Source organism: Macrotis lagotis, chromosome 4 (assembly GCF_037893015.1).
Source record: "Macrotis lagotis isolate mMagLag1 chromosome 4, bilby.v1.9.chrom.fasta, whole genome shotgun sequence".
Taxonomy (NCBI): Eukaryota; Metazoa; Chordata; class Mammalia; order Peramelemorphia; family Peramelidae; genus Macrotis; species Macrotis lagotis.
In genome coordinates, this window is record NC_133661.1 from 110,729,184 (window position 1) to 110,753,403 (window position 24,220).

At 37.3% G+C, this 24,220-nt stretch overlaps 1 protein-coding gene across 6 annotated transcripts in view; it reads left to right on the forward strand.

Annotated features, from left to right (window-relative positions):
• Positions 1–24,220, forward strand: part of LOC141521312 (cilia- and flagella-associated protein 43-like) — a 234,056-nt gene that overhangs the window by 158,254 nt on the left and 51,582 nt on the right. For 4 of the 6 annotated variants that reach the window (XM_074233758.1, XM_074233759.1, XM_074233762.1 and 1 more), the window contains 3 exons: positions 11,769–11,885; positions 13,404–13,646; positions 14,674–14,880. In XM_074233758.1, coding sequence (XP_074089859.1) covers positions 11,769–11,885; positions 13,404–13,646; positions 14,674–14,880 — 567 coding nt within the window. The remainder of the gene's footprint in view (positions 1–11,768; positions 11,886–13,403; positions 13,647–14,673; positions 14,881–24,220) is intronic. The other 2 variants (XM_074233761.1, XM_074233760.1) reach the window with 2 other exon arrangements.

Here is a 24,220-nt window from a genome sequence, read left to right on the forward strand (position 1 = left end):
TGGAGCACCAGACCTGGGGTCAGGAGGAACTGAGTTTAAATCTGGCCTCAGATATTTAATAATTACCTAGCTGTATGACCTTGGGCAAGTCACTTAAGTCCATTGCCTTAAATAAAAATAAAATTAATTTTAAAAAAGGAAATGAGAGAGGGAGTGAAATGTATAGAGGAGCAAAGAAGTCAGGTGGACTAACACATAGCATGTATTTGTTTTACTAAGCTGATTGTATTCTCAACTGGGCCCTCATTGCTGCAAGCCAGACCTTTTACTCTTCACTATTTGACTCTATCTCACTCTTCAGTACCTATTTGAACCTTCTCATCTTAAGTCAACTATGCCATTCCTACCCTACTCCCTCTCAAGAGAAAACCTAGCTTCATACTTCATAGAAAAAAATGAGACCATCTGTCATAACCTCTCTCTTCTCTTCAAAGACACCTTTACATCATATCCCACTCCTCCTTTGCTCCGGACTGGGAGATAGTGGCAGGGGGTGGGGATATGGGGGGAGGGGGAGTGTGAAAGTGAGTCATCTTGCAAATAACAGCCATCCTGCCTAGCAATTCCTCATTTGCTGTATTACTGTTCACCCTTATATGAAGGGTCTTTGAACCTTCTTTTCTTCTATGTCTATACCTTCTTTAATGGTGATCTCATCTTTGCAAATGAGTCCAGATCTAAACATCAAACACTAGCCTCTCTCTAAAAAAAACATCACCAAGAACCAATTTAATGAACTAGTTGTCCAAAAGGCATATAAAATTCAAGATAAACAAAACAGAACTCATCAACTTTCCCATTAAACCCTCTCCTCTTTCTAGCTTCCCTATATCCATCAAATGTTCCTAATGAGACAATTAGCCTCAACTTTTTCCTTTTCATTACCCTAACCCTGACTCCCCTTTACAGACTTTGCCCTATAACCTTACTAGCTTGCTGGTTATTGACCATTTCTTCTCCCATCTCTGTATTTCCCAAGATGGTGTCTGTCTAGAATGACTACACTTCACCTCTACCTCACAGAATCTCTAGACCACCTTCTCCAGGAAGCCTATATCAAGCCCCTCAATGGCTAGTACCTTCCCTGGAAATTCATTTGTATCTTTTTGGTTTTTGTATTTTGCTTGCATTTAACTTTCTTCTTTTTGTATTGTTCCCTAAAACATGTAGGTTCTTAGATCTCATTTTTCATCATTTGCATATCCAGTTCCTTGCACTTCCTGCCACATATTTACACTTAATGTTTTTAAAATTACTTTTAAAAGCCAGGTTGTAGAGCTTTAAATGTCAATGTTTATCTTTTATCTTAATGGCAACAGAGCTAACTTATTAAGCTTCTTAAGAGATAAATGGCAGGGTCATAACTGTGCTTTAGGAATAAGTTTGGAAGCTTTACAGGAGACTGGAGAGTTAGATTACAGGCAGGCCAACTAAGTGGGAGGTCATTGCAAGAAGCCAGGTGAGAAAAAGGAGGCAGTGTTGTACAATGGGAGAAAATACACTTGCTCTGAAGTCAGAGGACATAGTTCAAATCTTCCCTCTAAGATTACTTGGATGATTACTTTGGTCTCCAGATTTCTATCAGTAAAATGAGGCCACTGAACTAGATGGGTCTTTGAGGTTCCTTCTAGCTCTAAAGGATCCTTGTGGGTGTTCGAGCCCTGTTTCTCTAAGGGCTTTGTCAGGGAAATTATTATGAATAGTATAGGCAAGATTTGGCAGCTGATTGACTAAGAAGGACGAGGGAAAGTTTTGGAAGAGTTGAGGATGACTGCTTTAAATCTGGGGAACTGGAGGGGTGGCGGTGCTTTTATCAAGGTAAGGCAATGAGCATTTATTAAGCTCTTATTATGTGCCAGACATTTTAAGAAGTTCTAATGAAACAAGTACAAGAAAAAGAGACAGGTTTTGACCTCAAGGAGCTTATGTCTCCTGGGGATAGACATGCTGTTGAAATTCAGAAAGTCAGAAGCATAGCCAGAAAAGGAATGAAGGCTGGCTTGCCCGAACCCCTCCTCAGAATGGAAACCCCCTGGAGGAATTCACCATAACAGGGCAAAAAGGCCACAGGGACTGATGGAGTTTCCAGGCTGAGCCTGCAGATGAGGCATGGTGCTAAAATAGTTTTAAAGAAGTAAGAAGGAAAAATGGCTGGATGTGGGTGGAAGAGAAAGACTTATGAGTTCTATTTTGGACATGGGGAGTTTGAAATGATTTGGGGGCATCCAGTTGGAGATATCCAGCAGGCCACTGTAGATGCAGGATATCTTAGGAGAAAGATGTATGATAGATACATGGTAGAATACTGGGGTTTAAGTTAGGTTATGGTACAGTTTCATGGCAAACACAGTGCAGCCAGCATGTCTTCAGATTGATAATCATCTGAGAGGGAGAGACCTAAAAGACCTGTCTTTTCAGACTTCACAGAATGCCTAACTTGATGTGAGTTGGCTTCACCTAGGATCACATAGCAAATCTTCATAATGGAACCGAAAGACTGCAGAAATTATTGCTGCTTCTGTATCATTGTGATACTGTTTTATCCTTTGTACCTCAGTAAAGATGGTCCTGGCTTGCTTATCTAGATTATGTGCTTCAATACACCAATCATGAGCAGATGAGGAGTAATGATGCAGAAAAGGATCTTGACAAAGATCAGTTAAAGGCAAGGGCCATATAGCAAATAAGTGTGGTAAGAAACAAGTGCAAAGAGGGTTGGTTGGTTGGTTCTTGCCTTACATTATCAAAAAAGAATAAAATGATATCATTATGATAGAGACAAGTTACAGTGTTTATTACTATGGTTAATCAGTCTAATACGAGCTCAGAATGCTCTACCACAGATTGGGCACAAATAGTCAAGGTGAACACCAGGGGTGATTATTCTAAATTTATGCATCTCATGACTCCTTTGAGTTGCTTCAATTCTGCCTTGCTCCTGGAGCACAGCAGCCTCTCTGATGAGAGCATGTCATGCTGTGGTCCTGTGTCAGTGTCTCCCATGATGCACAATCAATTCCAGAATTATAAAGAGAGATTTGGAGAGTGTCCTTATATCACTTCTTCTGACCCTCCTGTGAGTGCTTGTCCTGTATGAGCTCTCCATAACATTTGACATTCAAACAACGTGACCATCCTATCATAGTTGAGTTTTCTGTAGAAATGTTTGAATACTTAACAGTTTAGCTCAAAAAAGTATCTTAATGTTTGATATTTTATCCTTAGTATCTGGAATCAGAATCCTCCTAAGATAATTTAAATGAAAGCAGTTCAATTTTCTGACATGGCACTGTTTGAGTGTCCAGGTTTCACAGACATATAGCAGTGAAGTCAGCACAATGTCTTCAAACCTTCACTTTGGGAGTCAGTCTAATATTGCTTTTAGAGCATTTACTAGGAATAAATAGTGCAAACAAAGCATTTGAGTTTAAACTCTCCAAATGTTTTGAAATTAGAGCATTTCTTTAAATGAATGAATTTCATACCACTAGTACAGATGTTTTACTGTATTGTCACTAAGCTAATAAAGGGATATATTTTTCGTTATTCCATTAACACAAGCAATATTTTATTTGATGAATATCTAGGTGAAATGAGTGTGCCTAAAATTGATTTTTAAACAAAAGCAAACAATAGTATTACATCAAAAAATAATAACAGCAGTACTTTTAGATACACTGAAAATGAAGGAGCTTAATTTTTCCAACAAGTTTCAGAATTTTTAGTAATCAGCTCTATGCATTTTTTTGCAAGGCAAATAGGGTTAAGTGACTTGCCCAAGGCCACACAATTAGGTAATTATTAAGTGTCTGAGGCCAGATTTGAACTCAGGTACTCCTGACTCCAGGGCTGGTGCTCTATACACTGCACCACCTAGCCACCTCTCTGTGCATTTTTTATAAATATAATTGTATATAAAGTAAATACCAAAAAATAAGTAGCCTGAGATGAATTTAAATATAATTTACTTAAGTAAACAAGCATAATTGGATGTAGTCAAGAAAATGCTTAAATGAATTTGTCATATGCTTTCTCAGTCTTGTTTTATTTATATCCAGCAGATTGTGGATTCCTGACACTTGGTCCTGAGAATCAGATTTTCTCAATGCAAAATCCATTGCTGGCAATTGTTGTATTGGGGATACTTTCAGAGTCTCTTAAACACTGAGATAGCTCTGGCAATACATGTTTCAATTTCATTATCAATGTGTACCTCCCTGGAAAGTATACTGCCAAGATAAATAAACTTATTCACAGTATTCAAAACTTCTCCATTTGTTGTAACTGATGGTTCCACATATGGATAGTGTGATGCTGGCTGATGGAGCACCTGGGTTTTTTTAGTGTCGTTAGGCCAAACTTAGCACAAGTAGCAGAGCATTGATCCATACTTTACTGCATCTCAGCTTCAGAGACTTCAATGAGTGCACAATCATCTGCAAACACAAGATCATATACTAATACTCCCTCCACTTTGGTACTGACCTGTAGTCTTTTCAAGTTAATTTACCATCTGTGCAGTAGCTGATATGGAGGCCATGTTCATCCTCAGTGAGGATGTTTGATAACATGACTGAAAGAATCATGTTAAAACTAGTGATGGCTCTAGATGCAGTGGATAACCTTGGCATCTTCAATGACTAAACATATCTCTTTTGCTGCCTTCATGGTCACTGGAACTGAATGAATTGTTCTCATTCACCCACTCCACCAGGGAAAGTCTTCACATGGTTGGGATAGATACCCCAAATTCACTGATAGGTATGAGACCTCCTCAATTACCTTCAACCCAGTTTAGTCTCTGCTGAAATGGTTTGCCAAGGTGTGGCTCCTGTACATGCTACACCTTCTTGGAGCTGTAAGTGAGAGTTAGGTGGCTTGGGTAGACATTAAAAGGTGGAAAGCATCTCTGAAAAAGGCTCTACATCAACCATCCAGAGGTACCAGTCTTCCTTGGAAGGAACCTACACCCTATGAACCATAAGGCTAAAGAACAAGAGGAAGAGAAGATAAATAGGAAGAAAGGATGATTAATAATGTCAAGTAATATAGAGGTCAAGAAAAATGAAGACTGAGAAAGGCCACTGGATTTAGTGATCAAAATTATAGGTTGTCTTGGAGAGAACTATTTCAGGTGGGTTGGAAGCCAAATTAGAAGAATCTAAAAAGTAAAAGGGTTTGGCTGTGAAACATGAGACATGTGACAATAGCTTGAAAGAATAGAAAAGTGGTTACTGTGGCAGTACTATCATCTTTCCAGTCAGTTTTTTTCAAGAAAGATTTTATTTATTTTGAGTTTTACACTTTTTTCTCCCATTCTTGCTTCTCTCTCCCCATCCCCACAGAAAGCATTCTTTACATTGTTTCCATGGTATACATTGATCTCAGTTGAATGTGATGAGAGAGAAATCATATCCTTAAGGAAGAAAAATAAAGTATAAGAGAGCAAAATTACATAATAAGATAATGGGGTTTTTTTTCCTAAATTGAAAGTAATAAATAATCGTTGGTCTTTGTTAAAACTCCACAATTCTTCCTCTGGAAACAGATGGTATTCTCCATTGCAGATAGCCCAAAATTGTTCCTGGTTGTTGCACTGATGGAATGAGCAGGTCCATCAAGGTCGATCATCACCCCCATGTTGCTGTTAGGGCATACAATGTTTTTCTGGTTCTGCTCATCTCACTCTGCATCAGTTAATGCAAATCCTTCCAGGCTTCCCTGAATTCTCATCCCTCCTAGTTTCTAATAGAACAATAGTGTTCCATGACATACATATACCACAGTTTATTAAGCCATTCCCCCAATTGAAGGACATTCACTTAATTTCCCATCTTTGCCCTACAAACAGGGCTGCTATGAATATTTTTGTACAAGTGATGTTTTTACCCTTTTTCATAATCTCTTCAGAGCATAAACCCAGTAGTGATATTGCTGGATCAAAGGGTGTGCACATTTTTGTTGCTCTATGGGCATAATCCCATATTACTCTCCAGAAAGGTTGGATAAATTCACAGCTCCACCAACAATGTGTTAGTGGCCCAGATTTCCCACATCCCTTCCAAAATTCATCATTGTTCTTTCTGGTCATATTGGCTAGTCTGAGAGGTGTGAGGTGGTATATCAGAGATGTTTTAATTTGCATTTCTCTAATAAGTAATTATTTAGAGCAATTTTTATATGACTGTGGATTGCTTTGATTTCTTCTGCTGTAAATTGGCTTTGTATATCCTTTGACCATTTGTCAATTGGGGAATAGCTTGGTTTTTTGAAAATTTGACTCAATTCTCTGTATGTTTTAGAAATGAATCCTTTGTCAGAAATGCTAGTTGTAAAAATTATTTCCCAATTTACTATATTTCTCTTGATCTTGGTTATAGTAGTTTTGTCCGTCCAAAAGCTTTTTTAAAAAAATATATATATATATATATATATATATATATATATATTTGTACAAATGATGCTTTTTATACATTACTAAAATGTTCATGTTTAACAGTAAACATAATAGGGGTGGCTAGGTGGCACAGTGGATAAAGCACCGGCCCTGGAGTCAGGAGTACCTGGGTTCAAATCCGGTCTCAGACACTTAATAACTAGCTGTGTGGCCTTGGGCAAGCCACTTAACCCCATTTGCCTTGCCAAAATCTAAAAAAAAAAGAGTAAATATAATACCCCCTCCCCCCAAAAATATAGACCCTCATGAGTAATAAATTAAAGAGGAAAAAATAAAAATTAAAACATACCTCCCCACTACCATATACTATATTTTCTATCTCCTTTCAATCTGTCCCTCTTCTTAAATGTGCTGTACAGTAACTGAGTGGCACAGCAGACTGATCACTGGCCCTGGGGCCAAGAGTCCTGAGCTGACATACTACCCCTAAAGCCCAACAACCACCTGGCCCTGTGGTCCTGCATAGGTCATCCACTCCCAGTCCCTTGCAAGAAGTAAAAAAGAAAATGTATTATATCTGACCACTCTTCTCCATGGTCCACCCTCTCCTCCATCACTCATATCCCCCCTTCCCCTGTTCCCCTTCTCTCCTTTTTACTCTAGATGTCTATACCCCATTGAATATTATATATATATATATATATATATATATATATATTTTCCATTTCCTCTCTGAGCCACCTCTGATGTGAGCAAAGGATCACTCATTCCCCCTTACCTTCCCCCCTTCATATCATTGCAATAGCTCATTGCAATAATAAAAAAAATCTTATAGGAAATATCTTAGCCTATTCCACCTCTCCTTTCTCTTGCTCCCATTACATTTCCCTTTCAGCCATTGACTCCATTTTTACTATATATCTTCAAATTCAGCTGTCTCCTATGCTTCATCTATAAAAGCTCCTTCTACCTGCTCTATTGAATGAGTAGTTTCATGTGAGTATTATAGTATAATTTTTCTATGCAGGAATACATGCAGTTTATCATCATTAAGTCCCTCATGTTTTACTCTTCTCCTCCATTTTCTATGCTTCACCTGAGTCCTGTATTTGAAGATCAAACTTTCTGTTCAGTTCTAGTTATTTCAATAGGAACAATTGAAATTCCCCTGGTTCATTGAAAGTCCATCTTTTTCATTGGAAGAGGATGTTCAGTTTTGCTGGGTAGTTGATTCTCAGTTGCATTCAGAGCTCTTTTGCCTTCCAGAATATTATATTCCAAGCCCTAGGAGCCCTTAATGTAGTTGCTGACAAGTCCTGTGTGATCCTGACTGCAGCTCCACAATATTTCAATTGTGTCCTTCTGGCTGCTTGTAATATTTTCTCTTTGACTTGGGAGTTCTGGAACTTGGCTATAATATTCCTGGGGGTTGTGTTTTTTGGATCTCTTTCTCGAGGAGATTGGTGGATTCTCTCCATTTCTATTTTGCCCTCTGTTTCTAGGATATGTGGGCAATTTTCCTATAGGAATTCTTTCAAAATGAGGTCAAGGCTCTTTTAGTTATCATGACTTTCAGGTATCCCAGTAATTTTTAAATCATCTTTCCTGAATCTGTTTTCTAGATCTGTTGTTTTTTTCAATAAGATATTTCACATTTTCTTCTGATTTTTCATTCTTTTGGTGTTGAAGTATTTTGTCTTGACTTCTTGTAAAGTCAACAGCTTCCTTTAGCCCTATTCTACATCTGAAGGATTTGTTTTTCTCAGAGAGCTTTCTTATCTCTTTTTCCATCTGGCCAGTTCTGCTTTTTAAAGCATTCTTCTCCTCAATAAGTTTTGAACTGTTTTATCCATTTGATTATGCTGGTTTTTAACATGTCTTCAGCATATTTTTGGATCTCCTTGACTAAGCTGCTGACTTCTTTTTCATGTTTTTGCTACATCTCTCTCATTTCTTTTCCCATTTTTTATTCTATCTCCCTTACTAGATTTTCAAAATCTTTTTGGGGCTCTGTCATAGCCTGAACCCAATTTCTGTTTTTCTTGGAGTCTTTAGATGCAGAAGCTTGTACTTCCTCATCTTCATATTGAGTATTTTGATACTTCTTGGGATCATAGACAATGTATTTCTCAATGGTGTTTCTCTTTTTTTGCTGTTTACTCATTTCCCCAGCCTGTGCCTGGCTTTGGGATGCTTCCTGAGCTTTTGAGTATTATTGGGATACCGCCCCCCCAAGGATCTCACTGTGTGAAGCTCTGTCTTCCCTCCTGGTCTGTGAATGACCACAAATGCACCCCTCTGCCATGGGGGTGAGGTAGGGGGTCCTGCTGTTCTATGGGGGTCCTAGACTGTGATCAGTATCTGAATGTGATCAGAGCCCTAGAGTCCTGTTCCAGGTACAGAGGACAGACCTTGGAAGTCTCTCTCTTCACACCCCTACCTTTGGTAGGCTGAGCACTTAAGGCTTATTTGCCTGGAGGCTCCTGCTTACCAGCTTTAGCTGCTTCCATTTCTGGATCTGGGCTGCCAGGGCCACCACTACTTGCTGAGTGCCCTGAGGGCTGGACTTCATGGGTTTGCTCTGGCAGAGATCCCCCCCTCCTGATCTTCCAAGTTGTGCCTGGTACTCCTCAGGGTATAGGTCAGAAAACTGCCCCCACTTCTGTGAATCGTGGCTCCCAGGTGCCCTGGGGCTGCCTCTGGGAGGCTGAAGTTCCTTCACTCTGGCAGGCTGCCCCTCTAACCCCGTGCAGCAGAGACTTTCCACTATTTTCCAGGTTACCTTGTCCTGGAGAATTGCCTCACTGGATCCTTCTGTGGGTTCTGTCTCTCAAAAATTTAGTTAGAGTCATAATTTTATGAATTTTGAAATATTATGGTGAGAGCACCTAAGAGAAGCTCTTCTCCTGTCACCATCTTGGCTCTGCTCCTCCAAAAAGCTTTTTAATGTAATGTAATCAAAATTATCTAGTTTGTTTTTTTATGATGTTCTTCATCTCTTCGTTGGTCATAAACTGCTTCCCTTTCCATAGATCTGACACGTCTTTACAGTCAGTTTTATAAACTTTATTTATTTTCAAATCTTCTCTCTTTTTCACAAATTTCACAAATTTCCAAATCAGTTGCCTAAGAGATGCTAAATCTTGTAACTTCCTTCTTTATTACATCTTTGGCATGTCCAATCACCCAGTAACCACCCTAATCCAACACTCATCACCGCTTGTCTGGTGTATTGCAACAATCTCCCTGGATTAAGTCTTTTCTCTATTCCAGTCCATCATCACAGTCTTACAACTTAAAAGACAGGAAAATAAAATACATCAGAGTAATGAAAGTTGCATGGCCTCTGATAAAAAGAAAATAGTTACTGTTGGTTCCCCAATACAACCATTGCCAAAAATGGGTTTTGCATTGAGAAAAATGTGATTCTTAAGATCAAGGGACAGAAATCCATAATCTGCTAGATTATATGAATAAAACAAAATTGTGAAGGCATATGACAAGTTCATTTAAATATTTTCTTGACTGCATAAATTTATGCTTGTTTACATATGTAAATTATATTTAAATTCACCTCGGGCTACTCATTTTGATGTTTATTTTATATTCAATTACCTTTGTTAAAAAACTCATAGAACTGATTACTAAAAATCCGGAAACTTGAAGGAAAAATTAAACTCCTTCATTTTCAATGTATCTAAAAGTGTGCTGCTGTTATTTTTTTTTTATCTAATACTGTTGTTTGCTTTTGTTTAAAAATCAATTTCAGGCACACTCATTTCACCTATATATTCATTAATTAAAATACTGCTTGTGTTAATGAAGTCAAGAAAACTATATCCCTTATTATTTTATTGACAATTCGGTAAGATATCTGTATTGGTGGTATTCAATTCATTCATTTAAAGAAATGCTGTAATTTCAAAACATTTGGGGAGCTTAAACTCAAATTCTTTGTTTGTAATGTTTATTCCAGTAAATGCTCTAAAAACTGCATTCCAGGTTTTGTTTCTTAAAAAGAAATTTGTGAAGTCTGCAAGATGCAGCTTCTCAAGTGTCTGTATAATGCCAGCATGAAAACATAAAAATAATTATTATATTATCGTACAGAATAGAGTTGTTTTAGGCAAAGAAATCATTTTAGAATCAGCTGTCTGCAATCAGAATATTGATAGGTACATAACAAGGGTCACTGAGGACAATTTATGGTGCTACAGGGTTCATAGTTTACTACAAACAATCTTTTTGTTGTTATTAAATCTTGTCCTATTTTTTATGACCTGATTTGGGGTTTCTTGGCAGAGATACTGGAATGGTTTTCTATTTCCTTCTCTAGTTCATTTTATAGATAAGGAAACTGAGGCAAACCAAGTTAATTGACTTGCCCAGGGGGATATAGCTAGAAAATATCTGAGGCTATATTTGAACTTAGGACCTCCTAATTCCAGGTTGGCACCCTATCCAGAGTGCCACCTAAATGCCCATTGAAACCATCCTTAGCAAAAACTATAGACATTCAAAAGAGATGGATTTTTCACTTTTAACTATTAATGCTGGAGAACTCACTATTAATGCTGAAAAAACAAAGTAGATTAAAAAATGTATATCCTAGACCATGGCATAACTAGAGATGAAGCCCATTAAGTGAATCAGTTGGTATAGTTTGAATAAGCACTATCATCCAGAAGATACATAATACCACAATCTTAGACTTTTGCAGCTATCAAAGCCAATCACATTAACACTTTTATTCTCTCAGTAACTGCAAATAACTCTCAATAACTGCAAATCATGGAAAACCAAAAAGAATCAAAATTAAGATAATCCAAATAGCAATAGAAAACTGCTTGGGGGGTAATAAGTTGTCTATTTCATGTGACTTGAGTAGTTTGCAACAAAGGCTTGCATGTGAGAAAAGAAGAGACCCTTAAGGAAGATGTGATTAGGAAATGAGATGGCCTTGTCCTGCAGTGAATATGAATGTAAAGAGATGAACAATCTTAGTGCTACCTTGGTATAGCTAAGAGAGACAGAAAATAGAACAAGGCCTTCCACAAGGTGGTGGATCTTATATGCCAAATTTGTAAAAAGATATAGGTAAGGCTCACCCATGATGAAATATAAATGGGGATGAAATATAAATGTAATACCTCACTTTCAGAGGGTATTACATGGGAAAAATCAGCATTCTATTAAACAATTAAATTATTAGTGATTCCAAAACATTTCTGAATCCTCATTTTTATACAAATATCAGTGAAGTTATATAATATATTATGAAAGCATTAAACACTGATGCTATTTATCTTTATATTTTACAATTAAACTGAAAATATGTTTTGATTCTTTGTTATTTTTTACATTTGCCAAGTCCTTTCATACTCATTTGCAAGTTCAGAATTTCCCAATGAAAGAGCAAACTCCAGAGGAGTTGGAAGAAATGGAGAAAGTTTTACAGCAATTACAGCATCAAGCAACTGAACTTAAAGTATGGGTTTGAATGTGTGTGATGCCTTTTAACATAGTGTCCCTTCATGCTTGTTTTAATTGAAATCCAGTGTAAGAGATATTGAAAATGTAATTCCTGTTCATATTTCCAACTTATTATTTTATGTGATAAATTCCACTGAATTATACATTTGTTCAATTAGCATGGATTTTTTTTAAAATATGGAAATGAGCACAGCACATGAACTTTTAATTATTGGGTAGTAATGAAGTATTACCTTTAGCCATTTGTATTCCTTTTCATTGTCACTTTTATATAGTAATATGCAATTTTAAGAAAACTAGTCAAGGGTGGAATGAATTGTTACTTTGGAGCAGTATGTTTTTCCATTCAGAATTATCCCATAGAGGTTAGAACTTATTGTTGGTGTGTCTAAAACTTTCTAATTACAGCTTCTGAAGTATAAAACATTCATTATTTGCTGCTTAACTTATACATATCAAACTCTATGTGAATTAATTCCTGTATAAATTACAAACTATAAAATATCATATTTTTTTCATGTGTAAGTACTAAGACCACCTCTAGATATTTAAAAGGACAAATCATCAAGTGCTTGGTGGCACAGAGATAGATAAAAGGGTGCTGGGCCTGAAAATCTGAGTTCAAATCCCAGGCTAAGTAGATACTTACTAAGCTATGAGATCCTAGGCAAGTTACTTAGCCCTGTTTGTCTCAGCTTCCTCAAGGCTATTGTGAGATGAAATAAGATAATCTTTATAAAGTGCCTTACAAACTTGAAAGCACATTTGTTGTTCATTTGTTTCAGGCATGTCTGACTCTTTGTGACCCCATTTGGGGTTTTATTGGCAAAGATACAGATGAGGAAACAGAGGCAAACAGGGCTAAATGACTTTTCCAGGGCCGCACATTGTCTGAGGCCATATTTTAACCCAGATCTTTCTATCTCCAGGCCCATTACTACCTACTGTACCACCTAGCTGTCAAAACATTAAATAAATGCTAACTAATAGTATTGTTGTTATTTATCTACAGTGAATTAGTTTCATAGGGCAGCTAGGTGGCACAGTTGATAGATAATCCTCCTTAGATTAAGGAGGACAGGAGTTCAAATCCAACCTCAGATACCTGCCACTTACTAGCTGTGTGACCTTGGACAAGTCACTTAACCCTGATTGCCCACATCCAAAGACATTTCAGTTGTTCTGATTCAGTTCTGGCCCCTGGACCCAGATGGCTATGGAGGAGCAAGTGAGACTGGTGACTTAGCACAGCCCCCATCACTCAAATCCAGTTCATGTGTTTTGCCATGGCACCACCTCCCTGACGTTCTGGTCTTTGAAAGTGAAGGATAAACATTATTTAAGTTTCATATCTATGGCATATTTAATTTCTTCTGTAGGAATTTCTAGTCCACCCACAATTATGAATACCAGTGTTGAAATCAGAATTTAAAATCTTAAAGTGACTTTTAAATAATTACTGATTTTTAGAAAAGTTATTTGTTAATAAATGAATGTGTTTTTTCATACATAGTTGCGAAAAGAAATTGTGGATATTCAATCCACATCTTCCCTGGAAAAAACATTAGCAGAACTAAGAGAAGAGGAAGAGGAAGAAGAAGAGGATGAAGAAAAATCAGTAAAAAGAGATAGCTGCTTACCCAGTTATGAGATTGGAAGTTTATGTACAAGTTTTGGTGCAAATACAAGCACGTTGATTAACCAATTGGAAATTCATACTCGAGATGAGAAAATCAACCAGATTATATTATTGAAGGTGAACTACTTTTATCTTTGAAATCAGTAAAACTTCTTTATATTTTTTAGGCTTTAAACTAGATTAAGGTACAGATTAATTATAAATTTATAGACCACTGAGTAGAAGTGACTTTGGAGTCTGGAAGACCCAGATTCAAGTTCTAGCTCTGATATGAACTAATATGACCCTGAATCCTAAGCAAATCACTAAGACTTTAAGTTGCTGACTTGCATTGTAAAAGAGAGTTTATTTGTCAGGGAGCTCCTTGTAGTATTGAACTATCACAGGTTTAATCTCTATTCCTATCCTAAATGCTGTTTTATAATAATATAGAAAATATACAGAATTTGTATATGGGATATGTAAGGAGTACTTTGCATTAGTGTCCCACATGATGCCACTTTAACTAAGTGTTATGTATATGTGTGTCTGTGCAAATGATGATGAGACAAAGAAAATCCTGTTCCCATATCATGGTTTATGTCTATCATCGATCACTTGATTAGTCAGTGTAGTAAGAAAAAAAGATTTTGATCTTATGGCAATCGAAAGTGACTTTTTAATCATCTTTTCTCCTAAATCATTTCAAATAATATAAAAGAGTACAGATATACTCAACTTATTTTTGATTGAGCAAAACCTTTAATTAAAACCCCAACCGAAAGGATCACATGATATTTATCTTAGTCCTTTCACCTTTTTGGCAGAGGGGAACACCAAAGATTATTGCTCTAGTACTAGCTTTGAATTACTAAATTCTAGAGCTATAAATTACTTTAGAGAGATAATCTAGTCTAAACTTCTCATTTTATAGATAAAGAAACTGAGGCTCAAAAATTATAGCTAATAATAGCATCATTCTCTCCTGATCCCTACTTTAGTAAACTTTTTGTATCATAAAACTATGAAAAAGCATTTTTAGAAAAAATAATCTGATTTTAATTTATAGGATGGATTTAGAGTAGGGAGATAGTGGAGGGTTGTTAAGATTGTGTGAAAAATTATCATTAAAACTGCAACCTTTAACCAATATGTGGTATTTCAGGACATTATTTACAAGATTAAAACTACTTTTAATAAGCAGTTTAATAGCACCTTTCAACAAAAAATGTTTGAAATAGAACGTGTGAGGGAAAAAAACATAAGAATTCAAGAAATCATCATGGATCTAGACCTTGAGGAAAAGGTCTGGCAACCAGAAATACAAGATTGTGAAAAACCAGACTTAATTCTAACTGTAGAAGATGATGAGGTACTGTTCAGCTTTTTCATTCTTTCCTTACTTTCTCAAGCCACTTTTATGATTTTTTTCTCAGACTTTTCATTAGAGTACTAATAGAAGCCAAAGACATAGATGATGTTAACAATCACAGTAATGATAATAATTATGATAGCTCATGTTTTATGGTTTACAAAGCATTTTCCTCACAACTTTATGGGTCAGAGACTCATTGTAATGATAAGGAAAATGAGAATCAGCAAAGTTAATTGCCTGACCCACTATAATAATTAGCAAATAGATGTCATAGTTCATTTCAGCAATGATGGAACTTTAGTACCAGGAATATGAAAAGCAGTAGCTCTTTCATTATGATGTAGTGTTTAACTCACAAAAAAAGGCATAAACTCAATTTGAGACAGTGGAATTGGAGTACAAGAACAAGGGAGTGTGGGACAAGGAATACCACCCCCCCTCCAATGGCTTTAATTTCCACAATTGAGAATGATGCAATGATCTTTGGGCAGCAGTAGAAATGATGATGCTCCTGTGAGAGCCTGGGACTGGCATATTCAGTCCCTCATTCCTCTTTTACTGCCTGGATCATTAGCCATCCTCACCAGAGCAGCTCAAATGATAGGACAGGTCACATATTTTATATAGATAAGAAACTGTTCTTAGTTATTTCCTATCTTATGGAATTTGGGGAACTAGCTAGAGGTCAATGAAATGTACATTTTTAATGTCTTAAGGAGATAGCACAAATAGTTTATGGGAATCTAATTACCTGTAGGTTACGGTTAAAAATGAGTAGTAAAAATAATAATTTATATAAATTATATATATATATAATTATATAGTGCTTTTAAAGTTTGCCAAGTATTTACATGTATTATCTTCATTAATCCTTAAAGAATCCAGCAATGCAGTTGCTAGCAAGGGGTTTCACTGGCTCACAATTTTGTAGTTTCATATCAATAATTTCAAATCAATCAATGAAAAATACACATTTATTAAGTTCCTACTATATATCAGGCATACATATATTCATACATATATATGCATATATATATGTTATCAGGCATACTAAGTGCTGTGAATACAAATGTGAAAAAAAGATAAATCTTGCCTTCAAAGAGCTTAAAACATAACAGAAGACAATACACAATAGAAGCTAAAAATGGAAGGGGAGTGGTGGAAGATGATGGTAACCAGCACAGGGACATGGTGAAAAAAACCAAAGAAGTCAACAATGAACACAGACAGGTAGATGAGAAATCAGGAGATATCTGAGCAGATGCTGTACCTGTATCCCTCCTTAAATAGAGGAGTTTACAGTTCCACCTCCAAGAGAAGCAGAGTAACAAAGGTTGATTGGATTTTTATAAGATGATATTTCCTAAATGATGAGTTTGGAGTGGGGGGTGTGGACTGAGAGAGAGGGAGAAGGAGAGGGAGAGGGAGAAGCCCAAGAGTCCAAATGAGTCCCAAATGAGGAGATGATTAATAATTGCTTCAAACCAAGGTTGACAAAGTTTACATAAGGGCACAGAGGTAGCAGAATTGAGTATAAGGATTCCTTATGCCATTCTTTCCTTTTATAATTTATGGCTGCCTCAGGAGAATGTTGGGTTTTGAAACTAGGACTTCTGACTGATTTCAATAAGGGTTTTGAGCTTAGGACTTCTGATTGGTTTCAATATCCATTCCATTATAGCATGCTGGTTCTCAATCAAGAAAGAAAAAATTCTTAGGACATAAAAAATGAGTCATAGAATCATAGCATTAGCGTTACAAGGAACCTTAGAAATAATCAGTTCAGCTTTCTCATTTTATAGATGAGGAAACCAAGGCTCTGAGAAGTTACATAACTTACCCAGAGTCATAGAACTAGTAAATGTTGAAGGCAAGTTTTCAAACCAAGTCTGGTATTCTATCCCCTCTACCACATGGCACCATACCTAGAAAAGACTCATTTTTCTTAAGACTTACCTTTTATACCAATTCAACAAGAACATCATCTAGTATTTATATAGTACAAAATGCTTTACAAATATTAGTTAATAATAAAAAATTTATTTAACACCTTCTATTGTGAGGTATTGACCAAGTACTAGAAATATAAAAAGAAGCAGAAGACAGTCCCTGCTCTCAAATAGTTCACAATCTAACAGTGGAAGATATCAAATAAATATGTAAAACCAAGCTATATAGAGAATAAACAGGAAATAATTATCATGAGGGGTGTGGTGAAGGCAGAGCCAAGACAGAGAAAACATAGAGACTAACCTGAACTCTCCCAAATTCTCCTCCAAGTGATTTTAAATAATGTCTCAAAACAAACTCTGGAGAGGCAGGATCTCAAAAAGAATGATGCAATTTTCCAACCTAAGACAATTTAAGAGTAGAAGGGGGGAAGATCTATCACATTGGGGTGAGATTGGAGTGCACTGCAATGCAGGCTGCACCAGGCCTCACTGCAGGCCTTAGGGGCAACTGCAGTTGCTTTTCAGTCCACAGAAGGCAAGTGAAGACAGCTGGTCAGAAGATTACAGGATCCTTTTGCTGTCATGGGTGCATGATTGTTGCATTGCCCATACTCAGATCTCAGTCCCAGGCCTGATTGCAGTCCCAGAGTGAAGAGAAGCACTATCACATCAGATCTAGTGGATTCAGGAATAGGGACCCTGGTCAAAATTAAAGAACAGAAAAGAGGATTTACGGTCTCTCATAGACAGGAGCACAGGCCAGAAGAGTAGTGAACATACCTCTCTTTAGATCATACCATCTTGGAAGAACTGAAAGCTTACAACCTAAAATAAGCTCTGAAAATATCAGTGCAAAACACCCTGGGAGCAGAGGTCAACTTTGATATAAAGCTCAAAGTCAAGAAACAGGTTGGATAAATGAGCAAACAACCAAAATGCAGGTTCAAGAGACACATGAAAAGGTTTTAAAAAAAAAGGGGGGGAGTGGAAAAAGGAAACAAAAATGCTATCCAGTAAGTTGAAACTGGCTATATCCCAGCATGGGGAAAAAGATTCTCATAAATCTTGAGAATTGTAACTCTAACAGAGAGAATATACCTAGCCAGAAATGAAGGACATTCATGACCTATCCAAAAGTAGATCAGAGAGGGGCGGAGCCAAGATGGCAACAAAAGAGGACCTTCTCTTAGTTGCTCCGGAGCAAAACTTATGAACTAAGAATTCTAACTACATTTTCAAGAGACAGAACTCACAGAGGGATCCAGTGAGGCAATTCTCCAACCCAAGGTAACCTGGAAAAGAGCAGAAAGGCTCAGCTCCACCGGTCGGAGGGGTGGCCCACCAGACGAGTGGCCCGCCATAGTGAAGGAACTTCAGCCTCCCAGAGGCAGCCCCAGGGTGCTGGAAGCCAAGGCTTATAGCAGCAGGGGCAGTTTCCTGATCTACACCCCAGGGAGCAGCAAGCACAACTTGGGGGAACAGTAGGGGGACCTCTTCCAGAGCGAACATGTGAAGTCCAGCCCTCAAGGCACACAGCAAGCAGTGTGGCCAGGGCAGCCCAGATGCAGGAACAGAAGCAGGCAGAGCTGGTAAGCATGAGCCCCCAGGGCATGAACTCCTGAGCCTAGGGAGGGTAGTGAAGAGGGACTGCAGAGCTCTGTCCTCTGTCCCTGGAACAGGTCTCTGGGGCTCTGACCACATTCAGATCCTGATCGTAGTCTAGGCCCCCCAATAGAAAAGAAGGACCCCCCTTCACCTCAGCCCCATGGTAGAGGGGGGGTGCTTATGGTCATTCACATACCATAAGGGAAGACAGAGCCTCACACACTGAGATCCTTGTGGGGGGGGTCCCAAAAGCTCAGGAAGCACCCCAAAACCAGGCTCAGCCTGGGAAAATGAGTAAGCAGAGAAAAAAGAGGAACACCATTGAGAAATACTTTGCCTGTGATCCTAAGAAGGATCAAAACACTCATTCTGAAGATGAGGAAGTACAAGCTTCTGCATCTAAAGACTCCAAGAAAAACAGAAATTTGGCTCAGGCCATGACAGAGCTCAAAAAAAGACTTTGAAAATCAAGTGAGGGAGATAGAGGAAAAATTAGGAAAAGAAATGAGAGAGATGCAGGGAAAACATGAAACTGAAGTCAGTAGCTTAGTCAAGGAGATCCAAAAAAAATGCTGAAGAAAATAACATTTTCAAAACCAGCATAGGTCAAATGAATAAAACAGTTCAAAAAGTTATTGAGGAGAAGAATGCTTTAAAAAGCAGAATTGGCCAGATGGAAAAGGAGATAAGAAAGCTCTCTGAGGAAAACTAATCCTTCAGACAAAGAATAGAACTCAGGGAGATAGCTGATTTTATGAGAAATCAGGGCTCCATACTTCAAAACCAAAAGAATGAAAAATTAGAAGGAAATGTGAAACATCTCATTGAAAAAAGCAACCGAAATGGAAAACAGATTTAGGAAAGATAATTTAAAAATTATTGGAATACCTGAAAGTCATGACCAGGAAAAGAGCCTTGATATCATTTTCAAAGAATTATTAAATAAAAATTTCCCTGATATCCTAGAAACAGAGGGCGAAATAAAAATGGAGAGAATCCACAAATCTCCCCAAGAAAAAGATAAAAAAAACAATCCCCAGGAATATTATAGCCAAGTTCCAGAACTCCCAAGTCAAAGAGAAAATATTACAAGCAACCAGAAGGGCACAGTTCAAATATCATGGAGATGCAGTCAGGATCACACAGGACTTAGCAGCAACTACCTTAAAAGCTCATAGGGCTTGGAATATAATATTCCGGAAGGCAAAAGAGCTTAGAATGCAACCGAGAATCAACTACCCAGCAAAACTGAACCTCCTCTTCCAGAGAAAATGATGGACTTTCAATGAACCAGGGGAATCTCAAATGTTCCTGTTAGAATGGCCAGACCTGAACAAAAGGTTTGATCTTCAAATACAGGACTCAGGTGAAGCATAGAGAGTGAAGGAGAAGGGGAAAATATGTGGGACTTAATGATGATGAACTACATATATTCCTGTATAGAAAAATGATAATGATAATACTCATATGAACCTTCTCATTTAATAGAGCAGGTAGAAGGAACTTTTATAGATGAAGCACAGGGGAAAGCTGAATTTGAAGATAAAATATGGTGTAAAAATGGAGTCAATAGATAAAAGGGAAATGTAATGGGAGAAAGAAAAAGGAGAGGAGGAATAGGCTAAGATAATTCATATAATAAGATTTTTCTTTATTACAATGAGCTATTACAATGATATGGAAGAGGGAAGAGAATGGGAGAATGAGGGAATCTTTGCTCTCATCAGAGCTGGCTAGGAGAGGAAACAGCATATATACTCAATGGGGTATAGACATCTGTAGTGAGAAGGAGAGAAGGGGGACAGGGGGAGGGGGGCAATGTGAGTGATGGAGGAGAGGATGGATCATGGAGGGAGAGTGGTCAGATATAACACATTTTCTTTTTTAATTCTTGCAAGGGGCTGGAATTGGATGGCCTGACTGGGACCATAGGGGCAGGTGGATGCTGGGTAAGGGGTGGTATGTGGGTTCGGGACCTCTTGGCCCCAGGGCCAGGAATCTGTCTGCTGTGCCAATCAACTACCCTATAGCAGAGACAAGGTGAAAGGAGAGAGAAAATATATTACATGGTAGTGGAGAAGTAAGAATGGAGGGAGTTGAGATCAGCAATGGCAATGGTGGGAAAATATGGAAGTAACTTTTGTGATGAACTTATAAAGAATGTGACCCACCCATGACAGACTTAGTGGTGTTAGAACACAGACTGAAGCACATTTATTATTATTATTTTCTGGGGAGTGTTGCAGGCAAATGGGACTGGGTGGCCTGCCTGAGGCCACACAGCTGGGTGATTGTTGGGTGTCTGAGGCCGGATTTGGATCTGGGTGCTCCTGGCTCAAGGGCCAGTGATCTGTCTGCCACCCAGCCTCCCCTACCATTATTATTACTTTTTTATTTTATTTTGGATCTTTTTCTTTTGTTTTTGTAGGGCATTGGGGTTGGGGTAGCTTGCATGGGGTCACACAGCTGGGTGATTGTTGGGTGTCTGGGGCCAGATTTGGGCTCAGGTGCTCCTGGCTCCAGGGCCGGTGTTCCATCCACTGCGCCACCTGGCCATACCTACTATCATTATTATTGTTGTTGTTGTTGTTGTTGTTGTTATTTTTATTATTATTAATTTTAATTTTTCTCTCTCCCCTTTATTGCTTATGCAGGTCTATATTTTCTTGGCGGGGAAGGGGTATTATGTTTACTTTTAAACAAGAATATTTTAGTAATGTATAAAAAACATTATTTGTACAAAATAAGAATAAATAAATTTAAAAAAATAAATAATTTAAAAAAGTAGATCAGAGGGGAAATGGAAGTAAACAAATTTTTAAAAACTAGAAGTAGGGGCAGCTAGGTGGTACAGTGGATAGAGCATCAGCCCTGGAGTTAGTAGTACCTGAGTTCAAATTTGACCTCAGACACTTAATAATTACCTAGCTGTGTGGCCTTGGGAAAGCCACTTAACCCCACTGCCTTGAAAAAAAACTAGAAGTAAAAGTAGAAAAGTGGAAACTAATGACAATGAGACATTAAGAAAAAATAAAGTAAAAATGGAAAAATAGAAGAAAATATGAAATATCTCAATTAAAAAAAAACCTAGACATGCGGCTAGGTGGTGTAGTGGATAAAGCACCCGCCCTGGAGTCAGGAGTACCTGGTTCAAATGCGGTCTCAGACACTTAATAATTACCTAGCTGTGTGGCCTTCAGCAAGCCACTTAACCCTATTTGTCTTGCAAAAAAAAAAAAAGCACCTGGAAAGGAAAACAAAAGTGAGAAGAGATAATTTAAGAATTACCTGAAAGAGCCTGGACCAAAAGCCTAACACCATATTTCTAGAAATTATCATGGAAAACTGCCATGATATTCTAGAACCAGAGGGTAAAATAGAAATTGAAAGAATACACTGAAATCTCCTGAAAAAGATTCCAAAATGAAAACTCTGAGGAATATTATAGCCAAATTTCAGAGCTCCCAGATGAAAGAGAAAATATTGCATGCAGCCAGAAAGAAACTAATGCATTTGTTGTGAAGCCATAGTCAGGATAACACAACATTTAGCAATTTCTACATTAAAGGATCATAGGATTTAGAATATAAAATTCTGGAAGGCAAAAGAGCTTAGATTTCAACCAAGAAGCAACCATCCATAAAAATTTAACATACTCTTTGAAAGGAAAAAATTGGCATTCAATGACATAGAGGACTCCCGAACTATCCAGACGAAAGAGCAGAGCTGAATAGACAATTCAAATACTAAACTCAAGTAAAAGCATAAACAGGTAAACAGGAAAGATAAATCATAAGGAATTCAAAAAGGTTAAATATTACTACAAAGGAAGATGATGCCTAACTCCTAAAAATTTTCTCATTTTTAGGGCAGGAGTATACACAGACACAGGTAGGAGCTGAATATGAAGGGTTGATCTCTTACAAAATAAAATTAAGGGAAGAGAGAAAAAGAAAGAGGTAGAACTGGGCAAATTATCTCATGTAAAAAGAGATGCAAAAGAACTTTTACAATGGAGGGGAAGATGGGGGAGGTTAGTGGGGAAGCATACATACTCAGTTGGGTATAGAAATATATTTTACCCTATAGGAAAGTAGAAGAGGAAGAGCATTAGAGAAAGGGGGAGTGATAAAAGGGAGAGCAGATTAAAGGAGATAGTAGTCAGAAGCAAAAGAGGAGAGACAGGAGAGACCTGGACAAAAGGTGAAAATAAGATACAGGGAAATAGTAATCAAACCTATGAAAAAATTTATAGTAAATATCTCGGATAAAAGCAGTATTTATCAAATATATAGAGAACTGAGTCAAATTTATAAAAGAGTCCCCATTGATCAGAGGATAGAAACATAACTTTTTAGGCAAAATAAAGCTATAATCATGAAAATTTCTTTACATCACCATTCATTAAAGAAATGCAAATAAAAACAACTTCAAATTACCATCCCTCATCCAGCATGTTGATTAATAAAAGTAAAATGATAAATATTGGAGGGGATATGAGTAAATTAAGAGACCAATGCATTGTAGGTGGAGTTGTGAACTGATCTAACCATTCTGGAGAGCAATTTGAAACTGTGCCCACAATTCTGTAAAACTGTGCATATCCTTTGACCTTGCAAATCTTTATCCCAAAGAGACTTTAAAAAAAGGAAAAGCACTTATGTGTACAAACATATTTCTAGCATGTCCATAATGGTGGTAAAGAATTTGAAACTGAGGTAATACCTATCAATTGGGGAATGGCTTATCAAGTTATGGTATATAAATAAAAATGTACCCACACATACATATATATATATATATATATATATATATATATATTATAAGAAATGATGAAAAACCTAGAAAGACTTACATGAACTGATACAAAGTGAAATGAGCAGAACCAGAACAGTATATACAGTAATAGATAGTAATATAATATGATCAGCCTAGTTATTCTCAGCAATACAATGATCCAAGACAGTTCCAAACAACTTATGATGAAAAACTGCTATCTGTCTCAGAGAAAGAACTGATATGAATGCAGATCAAAGAATACTTTTTAAAATACTTTACTTTATATTGGGGTGTGTTTTTGGTCTATTTTTTCCACAACATGATTAATATGGAAATATGCTTTATATGACTGCAAATGACCCATATCAAATTATCTTCTCAATGAGGATGGTGGAAATGGAAGGAGAGAATTTGAAACTCAATTTTTTTAAAATGAAAATGAAAATTGTTTTTCATATAATTGGAGAAAAATAAAATATTAAAAATATAAAATATTTAAAAAATTATCAGAGGGAAGACACTAGAATTAAAAGGAGTTGTGAAAGACTTCTTTTTAAAGATGGGATTTCAGCTGGGACTTAAAGGAAACCAGGGAAGGCAGTAGGTGGAGATGAGGAGGGAGACCATCCTAAGTATATGGGACAGGTCAGTCAGAGAAAATGCCCAGAGCAAGAAATTTTGTATATTATCTTGGAAGCAATAGAGTTTTGAGTGGTGTGTGATATGGTCCCACAATTTTGTGGTTCAGTAGAGGATAGATTGGAGGAGGGAAAGTTTTGAGGAGGGCACACCCACTAGCAAACCATTGTGGTAGAATCCAGGAGGTGGTGTTATCAGATGAGAGAAAGGGACACATTGGACAGAGCAGGCAAAGTTGAGATCGAAAGACCTTGGCACTAGATTGGATATGAGAAAAAGGCATGGGGAGAGAGAGAGGAATGAGGAAGATGCCTAGACTGTGAGCCCAGGGGCTGAGAGACTTGTGGTTTAACTTTGGACAT